At 61.7% G+C, this 18,378-nt stretch overlaps 1 protein-coding gene across 3 annotated transcripts; it reads right to left on the reverse strand.

The window, feature by feature from the left end:
• Positions 1–473: 473 nt before the first annotated feature.
• Positions 474–11,907, reverse strand: LFNG (LFNG O-fucosylpeptide 3-beta-N-acetylglucosaminyltransferase). Of its 3 annotated transcripts, none has more exons than XM_064366600.1 (8): positions 10,147–10,672; positions 5,739–5,787; positions 5,167–5,266; positions 4,918–5,071; positions 4,726–4,811; positions 4,142–4,307; positions 3,615–3,700; positions 474–1,722 (listed from the first exon to the last, which is right to left on the reverse strand). In XM_064366600.1, the coding sequence occupies exons 1-8, from the start codon at positions 10,582–10,584 to the stop codon at positions 1,608–1,610; spliced, it is 1,194 nt and encodes a 397-aa protein (XP_064222670.1). In that variant the 5' UTR covers positions 10,585–10,672; the 3' UTR covers positions 474–1,607. The 3 variants fall into 3 exon arrangements, with proteins under 3 accessions (XP_064222670.1, XP_064222671.1, XP_021522987.2); XM_064366601.1 differs by lacking the exons at positions 474–1,722; positions 10,147–10,672 and adding exons at positions 2,165–3,420; positions 11,836–11,907; XM_021667312.2 differs by lacking the exon at positions 474–1,722 and adding an exon at positions 2,165–3,420.
• Between the last annotated feature and the right edge of the window lie 6,471 nt (positions 11,908–18,378).

Below are 18,378 nucleotides of genomic sequence, written 5' to 3' on the forward strand. Positions count from 1 at the left end.
CTCCATGTTCCTGGTTTCGGGGAACATGGAGTCCCCGAAGTTGGCCAGGGCCCTTTCTGACCATCCCCTAATCTGGTGTGATGGTACCGTTGGTGGGTGGGACACAGCTGTCCCCAGAATGTACCTGGGGAAGGAATGAGTTCACCTCCCCTGCTGGGTGAGTCACCTTCTGGGGGGTGCGGCGGATGGAAGAAGTCAGACTGTCTCATTCTCCTAAGACCCTGCTGGGCCTGCTTCCCCTTTTGAGGGCAGAGAAACATCCCTCCGTCAACTTGGAAGAGGAAGGGGCCCAGATGCACTGGCCTGTGTCCCTCCCGAGATGCTCCCTGACCCCCAGCACACAGGGACTGCATTTACCTTTGCTCCCATTTCTCAGATGGAGGGGTCAAGGCCCCAGGAGGGGCTGGGCTTCCTCCCCACCCCACTTCTTGTTCCTCTGCTCTCCCTGATGCTCACTCACCCCCGACTCCCACCCCCTCCACACACAGGGACATTTGAAGATTAATGGGAACTCCCTAAGCCCCAATGGGGGCCCCACAGCTATGTCCATGGGGCTCTCTGACTCCTGGGTCTAGCCATACCTCTGCCCCTGGGGTCCCACCAGTTCTGTGGGGAGGTGATGCCAGCTGCCGGGGTCGGGGGGAGGGCAGCGTTGGGGCCAGGGCAGAAGGCCCCAAGCCTCTGACTCACCAGGGAAGGAAGGCCAGCAGCCTCTGCCTGCAACCTGTTCCATCGTGACTCCCCACCGCCCCACCCCGGAGACTCCGCTTCCGCATTCAGAAGAGGGGCCTGCACTGTCCTGTGAGAAGTGGTGGGCACGTGGTGGGTGCTGAGGGAGGACCACAGCTGCCTAGACAGGGGTCAGGCTGTGTGATGGTGAGCAGCCCTCCATCCCTCCCACCAGCCCGGTCACTGCCCACACCCCCTGGGCAGCTGCTTTGCTGACTTGGGCCCATCCAAGGCCAAGGTGGGGTGACAGCCCTGCCAGCCATCCCCAAGGCCAGTGCAGCCCCCAGCCAGGCTGTGAGTAAGGGGCCTCTGCAGGCCCATTCAGCAGGTCAGCACTCTCTGGAGGGGGCAGCGATGGGGAAGGGGAAGACGCCCCCCACCCAGAGAGAGGCACTTTTCACAGTGTGTTGTCTGTTTGGAGTAAAGTAGGGGCACAGAGGCAGCAGGAAGGGCAACCTGGAACCCCGGGGTTGGAGAGGGGGGATTGGGGTCAGGCCAGAGCAGGAACTTGCAGAGGGCACAGCCAGGGCAGCGCCAGCCCAAGGGTGCAAGCCCCAGGGAGGGGGTAGGGGCTGAGGGTGAAGAAGAGGAAGTGAGCCGCCCAGGGCTGCCAGGAGGGTGAGTGGAGGGAATCCCCACTGAGGCTGCAGCACTCCTCCCCTACTCAGTCAGTCACCCTCAAAGGCTGGATTTGAGGAAGGAAAAGGACCACAGAGCTGTTGTGTTTAGAAAACAAAGGTCTGGATCTCTGCAGGGGCTGAGACCAGCTGCAGTGGGGGCTCCACACTGCTCCTGCTCCCCAGGGCTCCTCCCACCACCTAGAGCGGGGGTTGGGACCTGGGGCCACCTCCCAGGAGAGGCAGGCGCAGCGTAACCAGCTATGGGGCAGCTGGACCCATAGCTGGCCTGGCTTGGAGCCTAAGCGCCTCCCCAGCCCAAGAGCATGACTGCCAGGCCTTGGGCGTCAGCTGCTCTATGCCTCGGTTTCCCCAACTGCAACGTGAGGCAATGATGTGAACTCTGAAAGCTTGTGGTAGGAGTGAAGTTGGATAAGGAGGTCCCAGGCCCAGTCACAGGAGTCACTGTCCCTCCTGCAGGGGCTGGCCTCCCCAGTGTCCAAGCCAGAGCCTTGGGGTCGCTCTCTTGGCTGGGACCTAGAGCCCCCAGCATCCTAGACCTGTTCCTCTGGGAAGCACAGGGCCTACCCTACAGCGACCACCCTGAGTCTGGGCAGGCTGCACCTGCAGGCAGCGGTGGGCAGCTATTTCGACACCAGGTTTTCTTCCGAAATAGTTGTCTCAAAGGGCTTCCTATCTACCTGCTCCATGCAGTGCACCTAAGGCTGTGCTTCCCCTTCACCTGTATGTCCCCCACCCCGACCCCTGGCTGCCCTGGGACTCAGGCCCCACCTCCAGCCAAGACCAGGATCCCTAGGGTTGCTGCAAAGAGCACCTTTATTCACAGCAAAAGGACGTCACCATAGCAACAACACTTGAATTCCCTGAGAACTTTTCCCTTGTTCACTTTCCTAGCTATGTCTTTGCAAAGAGAAAAACAACACAAAACACACCCCCACATGGGACAGGTGAGCCACGCTGGGCCCAGTGGGGAGGTGGCAGCTACACAGGAGGAGGGCAGGGATGGGAGGTTCCAGATGCTGGAACACATAAATACACAGTGCCAGACAGTCCCCCTTCAGCTTTAAAAACAAAGATGACCCCAAGTTTGGCTTCTGTTTTTTCTGATCCACAGAAAAGATAAGATTAAAAAAAGACCCTCCCCCACCCCCCAAGCAGAAAACAAGAACACTCTACTTTTTACCCACTCCCTTTCAAAAAACAGAACAGTAAAAAAATACTGTCACAATATTTACAGACACGCCCACTGTGGGCGACTTGCTCTCTACTTTGGAGAGGAGTCTAAACGCTCAGCTCTGACTCACCCAGTCCTGGGGAGGCAAAGGGAAGACCTCTGAGGGGGCCTGAAAGACTCCCCACCCAAAAGGGCGGGAGGGGAACCACTGTTCACCCAGCTGGGGGCAGCTAGCCCCTGGGGGCTTTGTGGGGCCCCTGGAACCAGGCAGTGGCTGCTGTTACTCTAAGCCACAGGGCCCAGGCCCGGAGGAAGGAGATTGAGTCATGCACCCTGAGACCCAGCCTCAATGAGCATGGCTCAGTGAGTTGTACCTGGGGCTATGACACAGGAGCCAGGATTTCAGGGCACAGGTGCTCCCAGCACAGGGCTTGTGCTCAGCAGGAAGAGAAAGGTACCTACGCATCCCTGCAAAGTAGCCCGGAGCCCTGTAGCTGCAGAAAGATCCAAAAATCCTAACAGAACTGCCCTCAGAGTGGCGTCCGACACATAAATCCTTCCTCCAAGCAGGCCCTGCAGCCCACTGGCCCTTGGAGCAGAAGCACATAGGTGGCGCTTGTGCCCGCCCCTCTGCACAGCAGAACTGCCCAGCAGCCTGCTACCTGGGTGGGCATGCAGTACACCTACACACACGCACATGCACAGGCATAGCCCTGGGGGCGCCTCGAATGCCGAGGCCAGGGCAATGCAACAGGGTCCCCGGGCCCTTTGGATACCAGGGGCACCCAGGGATTGGGTCTCAGCCGTGGCCGCTAGAAGATGGCAGTGCGGGGACACCAGGGTGTGTCCGGGTACAGGTGGCAGTGGATGGAGCGGAACCTGTGGGGACAGAGCAGGGGCTGAGCACTCATTTGCAGTCCCATAGCATGGGGGGAACCACCCCGAGCAAGCAAGACTTGAGGGGTACCTCTGTGTAGTCACGCAGCTTAGAGAGACCCCGCTCCAGCTCTGCAAGGCCCGCTGATGCCCCTAGGCCACCCTACACAAGCCCATCTGGGCCGGGGTTTCCTCACCTGGATGGGTCCGCCTCCACTGAGAAGGGGCCCTTCACGTGGACAGCATTCCGCTTATTTTCAAACATGCCGTAGCTCAGGGTCACCTGTGAGGAGGGGGCAGAGTGATGCCAGGAGGGGCCCCCACATCCCCGGGCCCTGCCCAAGGCTAGCCGCACAGCCCTGAGTGAGGCGACAGCCCTGCCTTGGCCTCCCTTGGACCTGGAAGGACACTTGCCCTGCACACCCTAGGAATAACGTCCCAAACTGGGGACCAGCGGGGGCTGGCCATGTCACCAGCATGGACAAAATACACACCCAGGTTCAGGAAAAGACCTGAAAGGCACACAATAGGTGCATCACAGTGAACAGATGGCAGGGAAACAACACACCACTGACAGCGTCCACGCACCTGGTGGTGGCTGACACTGGGGCGCTGCCTGGCCTCCCCTTTTAGAACAGTGCCCCACCCCACTGCACCCCTCTCCGCAGCCACACATCCCTCCCTGTGCTCTCCAGCTCTTGACGGGGCCTGGAAGATGCTGTACCTGCTCGTGGAGCTCGGAGGTGGGCACCTGCTGCAGGTTCTCCAGGTGGGAGTGGAAGAGGCCGCTGCGGATAAGGGGCACGCCCAGCAGGGCCTCCACAATGTAGCCGATGGTACAGTCATCAGGCAGCCGGATCCGCTCAGCCGTGCTCATGAAGTGACCCCCGCTGCAGGAGGGAAGGGTCCAGACCAGTGAGAAGAGGCAGGAGCCGCCTGCTGGGAGCTGGGGAGGCCCTACCAGGCAAAGGCGCTGCACTCAGAGCAGAGCCCTGAGAGCTCTGGGCTGCAGCTCCCTCTGCCTCCCCTGGCCACAGCCACAACATATGGCTCCATGGCTCTCTGTGGCAGGAATCTGGGTGCAGGAAGGTGTCCCACAGGATGGTGCCTGGGGTGCTCACTGCCCCAGTGCCTGCTGTAAATACATCTGCCCTCTGAAGCCCAGAAGGAAGTGGAAGATAGGAGGTGGGCAGTGCTACACAGGAGGCTGGGGACACCCTGTGACTGGGAACACGAACCAAGCCAGGCCCCACAGTGCGGGGGCAGGAGCCTGCGACTGGGCTGGCCTAACTTGTGCGGGGCACTCACCTGGCCCAGGGGCTCATCTTCAGAGCCAGCCCACGGCTGATGCAGAAGCCAGCGCCACCCGTGGCAAACCAGAAGTGGACAGGACGCTGGGGGAGGGGAGAAGGTGTCCTGAGACCTGGGTGCTACTGCCCCTCCCTACTCCAGGTGTGCACCCCTCGGGGCATGGGGGACTGGGAGAGGGCAGGCACTCACCACCTTGTTCTCACTGACACGCTCCGTGGCCTGGATGGGCCGGTCCAGGCTGGGCTTGCCGATGTAGACGTCCCTCATGTGCGGGTAGCTGGCCAGCAGCCTCAGCAGGGCCCGCATGTTGACGTAGTTATCATCATCCACGTGGCAGAACCACCTGAGGGCAAGGCAGGGCCATCGGGGAAGGGCATGCCAGGGCGGGCGCTGCCAGGCTCGGGTGGGGAGGTGGGGGTCCCCTGGGGCCACACTCACTTCCTGCCGGACTCGATGAAGCGGTCGTACTCCACAGCCATCTTGCAGGACAGCGCCTGGCGGCTGTGGGCAGCCGAGCAGTTCGTGATGACCACGTTGCCTGTGGACAGGGGAGCGGCTGTGAGTGGGTCTGAGCCGGCTCCCAGAGAGGGTCCTGGCCTTGGGGACACGGCAGGGCCCAGGGGCTTGAGAAAAGTCCCTTGGTTCAAGCCAGGCCCAGCCATAGCCTCCCCTACACTAGCTCCGGGCTCGGGCCTGCGGACCCTCCCCCAGCCCAGCCCCCTCCAGGGCGGCCCCGCCCCCATCCATTCAGGCAGCTTTTTCCCAGCACCCGCCACCTGTTGCCGCTGCCGGGCTCAAAGGGACCCGGGGGGCTGAATGGGCTTCATTTGCATGAGAATTGGGGGGCCCCGAGTGGTGGGGCGGGGCGTGGAGCAAACCCCGTGAGTAAACGACCCTCCTCGTCCTGCCCTCTGTGACCTCTTGGCCCAGAGGAGGGGGGAAGCTGGAGGGGGAGGGCTCCGATCCTCAAGGAGGCCTGGGCCCCCTCCCGCCCCAGGTCCAGGGCTCACCAGTGTGCCTGGCCAAGGCCTCATCTTCCCCGTCTGTGAAGATGAACGTCTGGAAGGAGAAAATCGGCCTTAAGTAGGCAGCCCTGTACCCCCATCCCCGGGCCATCTGCAGGGTGGGGGGTGGATGGGGCACCCTGGAGTCGCTGCAGCTGCAGCTCAGTCACACCGACTGCCAACCTTCTCCAGGCCTTGGTTTCCCCACTCGTGCAGCGCCAATAGGGCCAGGGCTCACGTCTTCACTTGCCCTGGGGGTGGGGGGGGTGAGGGCCTCGCTCCCCAACCTCAACAGCTGCACCCAAGGTCATCCAGGCACAGTGAGGCACGAGCCAGGTGGTGAGCCTCCCCCGCCCACCAGGTAACCGGTTCCCGGCTGGCCCCATGCACCTGGCGGGGCACACACCCTTATTGACACAGCGCCCAGCCTGCCACTTGGAGGCTGCTTGAAAGGCCGGGGGAGGGGGGGGCGGGATGGGGGACAGGCGGGGGGGCGGGGAGGGACAGGCAGAGGAGGTCGGCTTTGGGAAGCCAAGTCTCAATCACTTGGGGTTGGGGACAAAGGCCTTCGCTGGGTGGCTGCCAAGCCCTGGCGGACAAAGGGCCCGGAGGGAGGATGAATCACCAGGCATTGTCCGCCAGCTTTGTCCTGGGCCGGCGGGCGAGGGGCGCCGGGCCGGCCTTAACTCGGCCGAGTTAAGCGGAGTGGCCGAGCCGCCCATTACCATACAGCTGGCCTGGTTAACCGGGCCAGGCTGGGCACGAGGTCCCACGGGCAGGGTGCAGCCACCAGCACTGCAGCTCCCCTTTAAGCCAGCACCCTCAGCCTGGGTGACCTGCTGGACAGGTTACCCACTCTGAGACAAAGCAGCCCCCAAGTTCCGTAAAGTTGCCGATGGTCAACAGGGTTGTGGCAGGAAACCTCAGGTGTCCCCAGCCCCCGGGCCAAGGGCCCCCAGTACCCATGCAACCCAGCACCCCTCCCGCTGCTCAGGCGAGGACACCCAGGCTTGCCCAAGGCCACAGACCACCTGTGCCAGCATGCGGGCGCCCCCTGCCAGAAGTTCTCTGCGGAAGAGGAGGGGGCCGCTGGGGTGGGGCCAGGAGCTGCCAGCGCCCGCCAGGGCCTGCCGGCACACGGAGAGGAATGTTCCTTCCTCTGCCCGGCCCGCCCAGCACGTGCCGCCTGGCACACCCTGGCATGGCTGAGTGCAAAACCCAGGGTGTATGGGCAATGCTCTGACCCAGGGGCAATCCCCGCATGCCCACCCCGCCTCAGTTTCCTTCCCTGTACACACAGGCCCCACAGAGGCCCTGGAGCACGTTGGTGGCCTCAGATCCTTGTCCAGCCTGACCCAGCCCTAGGCACGCACTTCTCGGGTAAGGCCCAGAGCTAAGGGGGTGGCAGGCTGGGTCTCCGCCTCTCCGAGCATGCACTCCTCCTGCAGCACCCATAGACACCCCAGGGCAGCCACAGGCACAGACTCGCACCCAGCCCCTTGGCCTCCCCAGCATCTCAGCCCAGGAATGCCGTGGGAGGTGGAGGGCCAGCCCCTGCAGACGCTCTGCTGCGCCGCTGGGTTAAAAGGAAAATGCTTTCTTAATGAGATCAAGGCAGGCCTGTTCTTCCGAGATTTGATGGTGCCCTAAAATCCCAGCCCAAGGCTACAGAGATTAAAGTCACCTTTGTTCAGCTCGGGGAGCAGGGAGGCCTCTAGGAAAACAGCATCAGAGAAGGCAGGGCTGTGGGGGGGGTGCCGGGCCTCCTGTCTCCCCACACCTGAGCCATCAGGAGAGGAGGAAATAGGCTATAGGCCTCACCCACCAGTCAGAGCCTCAGTTCCTCTTCTGTAAGATGGGCATAACAAGTGCAGAGATCGATTCTCTCCCTGATAGCCTGGGAGGTGCGTGCCATTACCAGCTGAGGCACTAGTGGGGAAACTGAGGCCCAGGGAGGTGCAGGCACTAGTCTGAAGTCATACCCTGGGGCCGAGGTGGGGCAGCCTGCTAGATCAGCCAGCCCCTGCCCTCCAGGGACCCAGACCCCCCAGTGCCACCTAACTTCCCAGTTGAAGACGGGACTGCAGGAGGAAGAGTCGGGTGGATAAGGGTGGACGGGGGCGGGGGCCGGGGGACACCCACAGGAAGCAGCATTGTTCCTGGAGCCGCGATTCAAAGAAACACAGGATGCCAAGTTCTCCCCAGCAATTGTGGCCGCTGCGGTGGCAGAGCAGCAGCCTGGCTGCTCCTGGGAGGAGCGGGGAACCTCTGGGCCAAAGGCCAGGCTCTTCATCCTGGACTCCAGGCCCGTCTTGGCGTGGCCCCTGCTGACCAACTGACCCTCCCCCCAGCCACCACTCCAGTTGCTAGAAGTTTCCTGCACAACCCCCATGCTGTGGTCACCATGCCCAGATGGAGTGCCCTTTCTGGGCACTTTTTTACTCTTAGTCCTGCTCAAATTGTGCCTCCTCCAGGAAGTTTCCCGCCTTCCCTCCCTCCCCCCATATGTAGGTCAGATGCCCACTGTTGCCTCACACAGCCTCCCAGGGGTTCCTCCCCCCACTCCCCGCCAAGCCACACAGTCCTGACATCTATGTCCTCCATCAGCTGGGTCTGAGTCATCCCATGCAGGGCTGGGAGAGGGGGCCCTTCTGTGCATTTCCAAGACCCCTGCCCATCACCCACCACAACGGGGGCTTTGCTTGCTGTGTGCTGGTGAACTGATGCTGGGGGCAGATCCAACCTGTCTCCAAGTGGGGTGACCCTCCAATAGGGACCTCAGGGCTCAAGGGAGTACTGGCCCCCACCTTGATGCTGAGTGCCCACATGGCTCACTCCATGCCTGCAGGCTTTGCCAGTCTCTTACAACACGCTCCTGGAAGGGCCATGTTCCCCCATTTCAGAGATGGGAGTGAGGGTCTGAGAAGCCCTAGGTCTTGCTCAGGATCACACAGCCCAGCTAGGACTGATACCTGAGACCCTCCGACCACAGCCCCTCTGCTGAAGAAAGGCCCCAGATTCCAAGAGGAGAGGTGCTCAGAGCTGATGGCAGCCCAGAGGGGGGCTGAAGGATGCCCAGAGTCACACAGCAGGAAGGCTGAGTGCTGGGGGTGGAGGAGACAGGCTCAGGGATGGTGCCCCAAAAGGGCTGTCATTAAGAGATGCTGGGGGGGCCTGCTGGCCCCCTCATCGCCAGGCAACCTGAGTGGCTAGCACGCCAGCGGCGGTTCCCACGGAGCGCGTAGCTGCACACAAGGGGCCCGACGCCTTTCTCACTGGAGAAAGGGGCTTTGTTACCTTGCCCAAGGGGCCGGCGTGAGAGCCGCCCGGCGCTGGGAATCCTAACGGCCCGGCCGCCAAACAAAACCCACGGCCCCCGCCGCCCCCTCCCGCCGGCCTGCTGAGCCCCTGGGAATGGGACGCTGTGTTCCCAGGAGGCTGCCATGGGGTTCCCAGGGCCCCTTCCCCAGGCCAGGACCAGAGAGGACCCTGCCCACCCCTGTCCCCATCATGACCTCACCAGGCCCTGCTTCCACCCCACCATGGTGCCCCAAAACAGGGCAGCGTGAGGCCCGAAGGATATCCAGGATTTGAGCAGGGGGGAAGGTGTGTGTGGTCTTCCCTGAGCCCCAACCCTCACAGCAAATGCCTCTGCACCTCCCAGCCCAGGGATGTCCTCCCACTCGCCCTTTGCAAGCCCCACACTGTCCGCATCCCGCCTCAGCCCAACCGCCCTGCTGTGGCCTCGAGGGAAATTTTCAAAGTGGGGTGTGTCTTAATTATGTGTATGTAAGAAACTGATGTGCCGTGCACAAGGTTGCAGGCCTCAGAGACTCCTGAACTGTCGGGGGAGGGTCTCCACACAGACCCCCAAACCTGGGGCTCTTTGAGATGTACTCCCCAGGACCCACCAACCAGCAATGACTTGTCCCCCAGCCCCTGCACCTTAACACTGTGATGAGGAAGAGGCCCAGGGGTCAGAACCCCCCACTTCTCTAAAGGAAGAGCCTTTCTGCCCAGGAAGGGGTCTGAGCTGAGGGTGGGTCCGAAAAAATACTGCTTCAGGAAGTTTAAGGACATAACGCTCTATGAATGAGCTCCAGTGTTTGGGGGTGAGAAGTATCACAGGGCACCAACCCCAAGGACTGGAGACTGGCGTAGGGTCCTGCAGCCGTCGAGGACTCTGGAGCGGGACTGGGGGCGGGGCCCCGGGGACAGTCACACAACTGTAACGGTAGAGTGGCCTCAGCAAGCAAACTGGGCTGCACGGATGTGCAGTGGCGTCACCGCCCAGAGACAGCCCCAGTGGCTGGATGGGGATGCAGCCTGGCCCCCATGGGACGCTGCCACCAGATGGACCAGATGGTGGTTCCCCACCCCACCCGCCCACCCGTCCAGGCCTTGGGGGGCTCACCATCTCCTTGTGGCGCGAGATCCAGGTCTCTAGCAGCAGGTCGAGGCGCGCGCGGTGGAACTTTTTGGTGGTCTTGACAGCGATGAAGACGTCTCGGGGCGCGAGCGGCTCGGCCAGGGGGCGCGGGTGGCTGTCGGCGGGGCGGGGGACGGCCCCGGGCGGCGGGCCCGCGTCTCTGCGCGCGCGGGTGAGCAGGCTGAAGTACTCTGACAGACTGTGCACCTCGCGGGCCAGGGCCCCGGGCCCCGCTGCCCCCGCCGCCCCCATCACGGGCGCCGCCAGGGCCGCCCCCGCGGGCCCCGCCAGGCTGCGCAGCGCTCGTCGGCCGCGCTCGGCGGGCAGCGGGGGCGGTGGCGGGTCGGCGGTGAGCACCAGCAGGCAGGCGAGCATCGCGCCCGCCAGCGCCAGCAGCAGGCGCCGGCCACAGCGCTTGAGCATGGTGGGGTGGCGGCCGCGCGGCGCGCCCTGTCCCGTGGCCCTCCCGTGCACCGCGCGAGGGCCCCCAGCTCAGGCGGCGCAGTCCAGCAGCTCAGCGCCCGCGCGCCAGCTTCTTAAACCTCCCCGCCCCTGCCCCGCCCCCGCGCGCTCATTGGCTCCCGGGCTCAGAGGCGGGGCCTCGCACCAGTCGCCTCTCCAGGCCCGCAGACCCACGTGGGGCCGCTGTCCTGAGCTGGGAACTGCCCGGCGGGCGCAGAGGCCTCGCCCCCGGCGCGCACGTGCACGCCCCGCCCCCCACCACGGGTAGCCCCTGCGGGCCGCCTAGGGGCTTGGGGGACTCTGGACGGGCCTGCGCCAGTGGCCCTGAAGGGGAAACCCAGCCTGGCCAGCGCCAGCCGGGAATGCACCAGGCGTCCGTCACGGGAGGGGCGCACCCTCGGCGCAGCGCGCATAGTGCTGGGACCCCAGCTCCGGGCTCCGACGCACCGCAGGGGATATCCCACTTCCTCGCTGTGCGCTTCCCCTCCTGAGCCCAGCCTCCTCCCCACTGGGACGGGGCAGGCCCTGCAAACGGGGTGGCGTCTGGGTCTTCTGGAGCGCTCGGTTCAGGTGAGCCGTTATTTGTACAGAGCAAGAGCTTACTATCACCTGTGCCGCAGGTGGGTACAAGAGGTTCTAGCGAGAAAGCACCCGAATCAAATTCCACTCTTTCTTCCCGGGCTAATTTCCTCGAGTCCCGGGCCTCCGTCGGGCAGGTCAGCTCCCCGAAATCCTCAGGCGCCCCGTGGCGAGGTGGAACGAAGGCCTCGCAGGATGAAAGGCCGCCTTCTGTTCCATTTGGTCTCCCTGCGCTCGAGCCAGATGCGGCCCAGCTGTGCGCCCTCTCCGATCCGCCTCCCCGGCACACGGCCCCTACCCCCGGCCCTTCCCACGGGCCCAGGCCCGCCCCTTGCACGAGCGGGGGCGGCGGGAATGCGCGCCAGCAGCCGAGGGCGTGGGGCGAGGGGCCCGGAAGTGGCCAAGGGTCCCCTGAGCAGGGTGTGAGCCCCCTGCCCGCCACGTCCTCCGGAAGCATGGATGGGGGCGGCTCTGCGTTTGGCTGCGCCTCCTTCCCGCGCCCTCCTAAGCAGGGTCTCTAAGACCACCACGACCACCACCGCCACCACCCTGGCTAAACTGCTCCCCTCGGGCGCTGACAGTTATATTCACCCCTGAGATGGCATTTTACATTATTTAAATGCCCCTTGGAGCCCCTCTCCTTTCCTCTACCTGATTGTCAGCAGCAAGACAGCAGCGACCTCGTATCATCCCGACCTGGAACAGGTTTTGGGACATAGTAGGTGCTCTGTAAAAAGTCACTGGATAAATGTCTGGCCCCACTGTCAGACCCCCTCTGAAGGCATTGTAGCCCATTTGCTCTTAGGGCTCTGGGGGGGGTGCCCACCCCTAGCCCCCGTGCCGGCTGGGCAGTGTGGGGGATGGGGGTTCCCAGGCCTCTTCCTGGCCCCAGGTAATTAGCAGGCACCACCTCTGAAGGCAGATGCCCGAGCAGATGGTGCTGGCTGTGCCCAAGTGACAAGTCTCCCATGTCGTCACCTCCTGCCATAAACCACCACCACCACCACCACCCCACCCCCCACCCCCTGCCAATCAGCCAGACCCTAGCCCTGGAGCCTCCAGGCAGTTGGAGAGGCTTGAGGGTAAGCCAGAAAGAAAAGGACCCAGTAACTGGGTTGGCTGCCCCAACAAAGTCAGCTGAGCCCCAGCCCAGCCCTAGCCTTGGGTCTGAGGGGGTCTCCATGCCCCCGCTTGCTTCAGCCCCACCACTGACTTCAGCCTCTCCCAAATCTTAATTGTTTCAGAGACGGAGCCTCATCCACCCCCATCATCTCTTCCCTGGATGGCTTGGGCACTCTCCACCACCGTCCCACCCAGTCCTACCCTACCTGCTTTGTTTATTCTCCATGCAGCAGCCAGACAACTATGACCATAACTGCTCACACACCCACACGAAGAGCAAAACCCTCCATGGCTCTCCACTGCCTGAGTTCAAGTTCTGCCTGGTCTTCATGCACCTCATGACTTAGTCCCAACTCCATTTCTTGAGGCACAATCCCTCCTCATTCCCCAGCAGCCAAGCATGGCCAAGCCTCTGAATCTTTGCATGGGCTCTGCTCTATACCTGGACTTCATGACAGTAGCACCGATGGTGGGTGTCATGCCACCCTGCACCCCACCTGATAAGGTGCTGTAAGTCAATGTCTCCATAGTTCCCAGGCCAGGGGATGGGACTTCCTGCCCTGAGCCCTCCACCACCCCTGCTCCCCAGCCTTCCCTGACTGCGGTGTCTTTGACCCAGCAGGTTGTAGGAGCAATGTGCCCATTGTACAGAAAGCAAGGAAGATCTTGTGCCAAGGGAGTGACTATACAGAGATGGATGGCCCAGCCTGGCAGGGGCCCATGCATAGAGCTGGGTAGCGGGGGTTCCCATTTCTCTGTAGCCAGGCATGGGAGGAGTGGGGGACCTGATTCGCTGCCTGTCTGGAAGCAGCGGGAGGAAGGCTTACAGCATTCTTGTGGGGGCTGCAAGCTTTGGCAAGAGTGAATCAATTTCTTTGCTGTCAGGAGAATGGAATTTCATGGTGACTCCTTGAGGTCTGAAAACTGTTGAGGGGGTGGCCCGACTAGCCACCCCCACCCGCTTCCCCAGGCTCAGCTTCAGCCTGAGACACTCCCCACCCCCTCCAGACCCCAGGTCTCCCTCTATGGACCCACTGGGCCACACAGCCCTGGTAGGGAAGTGGGCCGTGGGGCGGTGCTCATCCCTGGACAGGACACGGGGAGCTGGGGGGCAGGGCTGGAGAGGGCTGACTGTGTTGTCAGGGAAGTTCCTTGGGGTGGTAGGGTCCTAGGAAGAGGGGCTGGAGGTAGAGGCTGCCCAGCCTGCCTTCCAAACCTAGAGGGGCCACTTCTCAGCTTTAAGACCTTGAACCTGTGACGTTACTTCCCGAGCCTCAGTTTCCCCACTTGGAACACAAAGATGACATACCATCCAGAGCAGGCAGCCCAGCCCTTTGGCCCTGGGACATGGCTTCGTGGGCTTCTTGGACCCCGGACTTACCCTCCACAGGGCCATCAGTCCCAGTCTGGGGATCCCTGGCAGCTGGGTGCTAAAATAGCCCGAGAGACCTGCCTGCTGAGGTCATGTGGAGAGTGGGCCCACAGGGCCAGGACTCACATGACCAGGGACCCTACCCGCCTCCCCTATAACCCATCAGGCTGAGACAGTGTTCTGTCCCCATTGGAGTCCAGGCCTCCTTTGTCTGCCAAGGCTCAGCCTGGGGTTCTCCTGCTGGAGGCAGTGCCATCGGGTCCCCAAAGCCACGGGCTGGGTCTGTCCTCGACACCCAGGCCTAGAGGGGAAGGGCTCAGGGCTGGCTTTGAGGCAGCCATCTGCCTTCCCTCCCCCAGGCTGTTCCTTGGGGCTGCTGTGGCCTGCCCTCCTGCAGGGCCCTGGGAAGATCTGTGGAGACATAATGGGTGACCCATTAACTCTGCAGGAAGCCATCCGAGGCACCTGTCCACTCATCAGCTGGTGGAGAGCAGCCCCACTCAGTGTGCTGGGAACCAGCTTCCTCCGAGCTAGCAACAGTGCCCAGAGATGGAAAACCCTGGACAGGACTCAGCAAGGTGGTGGCTGTGGCTTGGGCAAGCCTGGCGCCTCCCTGGGCCTCCCTGTCCTCGCCTGACACAGACAGAGGAATGCCGGCCCCCAGGCTGGGGCCAGGCATCAGAACTGGCAGTGTGTGAAGCCCCCAGATGCCAGGGGCCCCATAGATTTCCTAAAAGGTGTGGCCTTGTGAATGTCCCTGCCCAGGAGCTTCTGTGACAGCCCCTGCTGGCAGGAAGAGGGTGATGGGAAGGTTGGCTGGGCTCACCACAGACAACTCCTGAAGCTGGGAAAGGAGTTCTGCAGGGTGGCACAGCTGACTCCCATTACTGCAGCTGGGGTGGGTACTGCCCTGAGACTAGCAGCCTCTAGCTGTGAGTAGCACCCCCACCATTCCCAGCCCCGCCTGCCTGCTCTGCCCAGACCCTCTCGCCTGCTGTGTGGTCTTGGGCTAATGCCCTTCTCTCTGTGGGTCTCAGGACATTACTTGACTCTGTAACAGGGATATGGCTGGTGCCTCACCCCTCTGCCCACCAGGCTGCCTTGGGGTTGGTGCCCTGCAGCCACAGGGTTGGCTACACCCTGGGGTCAGGCATGGACAGAGAGGCCAAGCCCGTTAGAGTTCAGCCGACTTGGCCTCAGCGACTGAGGCACCTGGCCTGGGGAACCCTGCAGGCCCACCAAGGGCTACCCCTCCTAGAACATCCTTGCCATCCCCCTCGGCTACCCCCCATCCTGATGCTGGTCACATGAAGTTGTAGCTGCTCATTTACTTCTGCCTCCCTGGGGGAAGAGGCTGTACCTTGCTGCTTGTCTGGCACAAAGCAGGTGTTCAGTAAACACTGGTTGAGCTGATGGTGGGGGAATGGAAAGACAGATGGACATACAGATGGACAGATAGATAGATGGACAGATGGATGGATAGTTGGATGGATGAATGAATGGATAGACAGACGGATGGATGGTTGGATGGATGGATGGATGGATGGATGGATAGGAGGAAAGGTAGATGGATGAACAGTTAGATGGACAGACGGATGGGCAGATGAACAGACAGATGGATGGATGGATGGATGGATGATAGACAAATGAATAGACAGATGGATGGATGCATGCATGCATGAATGGACAGATGGATGCATGGATGGATGGAGGGATGGATGGAGGGATGGATGGGTAGACAGATGAATGAACAGACAAACAAATGGATGAATGGATGGATGGATAGGTAGATGGAAGGAAAGGTGGATGAACAGTTAGATGGACAGACAGATGGGCAGACAAATGGATGGATGCATGGAGGATGCATGCATGCATGCATGGATGGACAGATGGATGCATGGATGGATGGATAGATGATGAATGCATAGATGAATGGATGAACAGACAGATGGATAAATGAATGGATGGATAGCTAGATGAATGGATGGATGGATGGATGGATGGAAGGATTGATTGACGGATGGATGGATGGATGGACAGACAGGCAGGTGAATGGATAGGTGGACCAACAGATGGACTAATGGATGGATGGACAGACACACACACAGAGGCAATGTGTGGCTGGGAAGGTGCTGGATGCCAGCTACTTGACAGCAGGATCTGATGTGATTCTTGGCTGTGCCCCAGGGCCTAGAGCAGTGTCTGTGTGTATCAAGTGCTTGATCAACACTGGTTGGTAGAGATTGGATGGAAGAATGGACGGGTAGATGTGCAGACACACGGAGGGCTCAAAGGTGCCCCTCTGACACTGTCTCCCAAACGCCCGGCACTGGGGAGCATAAGTCTCAGGGTGAGAAGCACTGGCAGGCTGCCGCTGACCTCTGAGTCAGCACAGGGCCTGGGGCCTGGAGTGTGGGGCTGTGCTGAGGGTGAATTCCCAGTGCCTAGAGTGCCTGCCCTGTCCTCGGGCATTTCCAAACACCACCTCCAGAAGGCGTCAGAGGGTCTCACTCTAACTGTTGGTCTAACAGATGGGTCCAGGGGTCCAGAAAGGAGAGGTGGCGCATCCCCTCGAGCCCACAGCAGGAACAGCGAGGGGCCTCAGCCTGGGGGCCAGGGCTTGTCCGCACCAGGAGGACGGCAAGCCTGGGCCTGGCAGCTGCGCCTCTCTCTGGTGCTTCTGTCCCAGGCCAGCTGGGCCATGGGGCTGGATGGGGCTAATCTGATTTGCAGCCCCCAGTAGCAGAGCACAGCCACCAGGATTCACTTACTGACGTCCTGCAGAGTCCAGACCCCCACCAGGGAGGCACCAGAGCCACCCTGCCCTAGTCGGCCTTTGTCTTGCCAAGAATGACTGGTTTGTATGGCAGCCACGGCGAACAGGGGGTGGGCTGCGGCCAGGCTGGTGCCTGTCAGGCCCCAGGCATGACCCCTCACCCTCGTCATGACCCCATGCCCATGTCAGTGGGATGGGTTCCAGAGCAATGGGAGGAGGGGCTCCAGACCGTGTGGAGGAAGCAGGGGTCAGTCTTGGCCCCAAGGGAGCCCTGCTTACTGTGTGACCATGGGCTTGTGTACCTCCCTGATCCCAGGCTCCTCCTCTCTACCATGGACCGATGTTTCTTTCCCCCTTGAAAGGGTCAGGGGAGATGATACGGCATCGAAGGATATTCCAGGCTGCTCTGGAAGCAGAAGGTGGGGAGGTTATGTCCCCAGGAAGGGTGATCACACCTGCTGAGAGAGGCCACCTCCGTAGGACCTGAGAGGTGGCATTTTTCTCCACCCATCCATCCTTCCATCTGTCTGTCCATCCTTCCATCCATTTTACCTGCTTATCCCACAGCCTCCCTGAGCATTTGCTCCATGCCCAGCTCTGCTTGGCACTGGGGGAACATAGGAAGTGTGGATTCAACAGGGGTTAGAAAGATGGGTCCAGGCCCTGGACACCCACTGCGGGCTGGGGCTAGGAGGCAGGAGACTTCTGGAAAGGCTTCCAGGAAATGAGGACGACATTTGCCCTGGGGCTTGAAGGTTTACGCAGGTAGAAGTGCAGATTATGAGGTGGGGTAGGGGTGTGGGGAGCGGGTGGAGGTGGAGGTTGTGAGTGGGCAGGGGTGTGGGGAGCGGGTGGAGGTGGAGGTTGTGAGTGGGCAGGGGTGTGGGGAGCAGGTGGAAGTTGTGCAGTTAGGCACAGGTGTGTGGAACAGCCATGGAGGTGAGGCTGGAGATAAAGAGAAGCCTAAGGGTCTAGGTGTAGGATGCAGGGGTGTTGGGGGAGACATACGGGTTGCAGGCTCATGAACAAGAGGGAGGGCTCTGAGTGATATTCTAGGAGGAAAAGCAACCCTGAGGCCCTCCTCAGACAATGCACGTCCAGCCTGAGCCTTCCTATCTGTCTGTCGGTCCCTCTGAGCCTTGTGTCTTTTTGGCCAGGGAGGGAGGAAACTGGGAGGGTGGCGGGGAGCCACCTTGGCCTCTGTCCTCCCTCCTTCCTTCCTTGGGAGGCTCTGCCAGTGTTGCAGCTTAGTCTGGGCAGGATTTGCCGAGGGAAGGCAGGGCCAGGTTGCTCAGGGGTGGGCCCCTGGCAGGAGGGGATATCAGAGGCGAGCGTGGGGAGGTGGGGCCGCATCTCTCTCAGGGCTGTAGAGGCTGGGCGGGGGCTGGCATCAGAGGAACGTCCCAGCATTGGAGGCCCTGTCCTGTCTCTGCAGCCTGTTTCTGTGCACGCTGTCTGCTAGGGACTAGCCCGACGAGTGGCATCCAAGGCTGCTTTTGGTCTCCGGAGACACTTGACGATGAATGCCTGGAGACATTTTCAGTTGTCGCCACTGGGCTGGGGCTGAGCAGCCAGTAGGATCTGGCCCATAGGAGGCTACCCCACAGCCCCCCGTGCCCAGGAAAGCCCCACAACCAAGAATGGTCCACCAGCAATGTCAAGGGCCAGGGTACAGAAGCCATCCAAGAGATGGCAGTCCCTCCTCTGGCTGTGCCTTGGAGGGGCTCTCGGAGTGGCTCTCCCGTCACACCTGGGGTCCACACAAGGTGGCTTGTGCCTGGCTGTGAGGACCGGGAGCGGCGTGTGCCTGCCTTCTTGCAGGAGGTCACACGAGGGCAGAGGATGCGGCTGCCGGGTGTCCAGGACAGTGAGGCCGCCCTAGATCGGAAGGATTGCACAGGGGGGG

Source organism: Aotus nancymaae, unplaced genomic scaffold (assembly GCF_030222135.1).
Source record: "Aotus nancymaae isolate 86718 unplaced genomic scaffold, 86718_ANA_hifiasm-v0.15.2.pri h1tg000064l_1, whole genome shotgun sequence".
Classification (NCBI taxonomy): Eukaryota; Metazoa; Chordata; class Mammalia; order Primates; family Aotidae; genus Aotus; species Aotus nancymaae.

Excerpts from the sequence above, each read along its gene's own strand:
- LFNG (XM_064366600.1), bottom strand. The coding sequence starts at position 10,584 with ATGCTCAAGCGCTGTGGCCGGCGCCTGCTGCTGGCGCTGGCGGGCGCG. Across the intron at positions 5,788-10,146 it reads TCTCGCGCCACAAGGAGATG|ACGTTCATCTTCACAGACGG; the intron begins GTGAGCCCCCCA and ends TTCTCCTTCCAG. Across the intron at positions 5,267-5,738 it reads GGCCTTGGCCAGGCACACTG|GCAACGTGGTCATCACGAAC; the intron begins GTGAGCCCTGGA and ends CCCTGTCCACAG.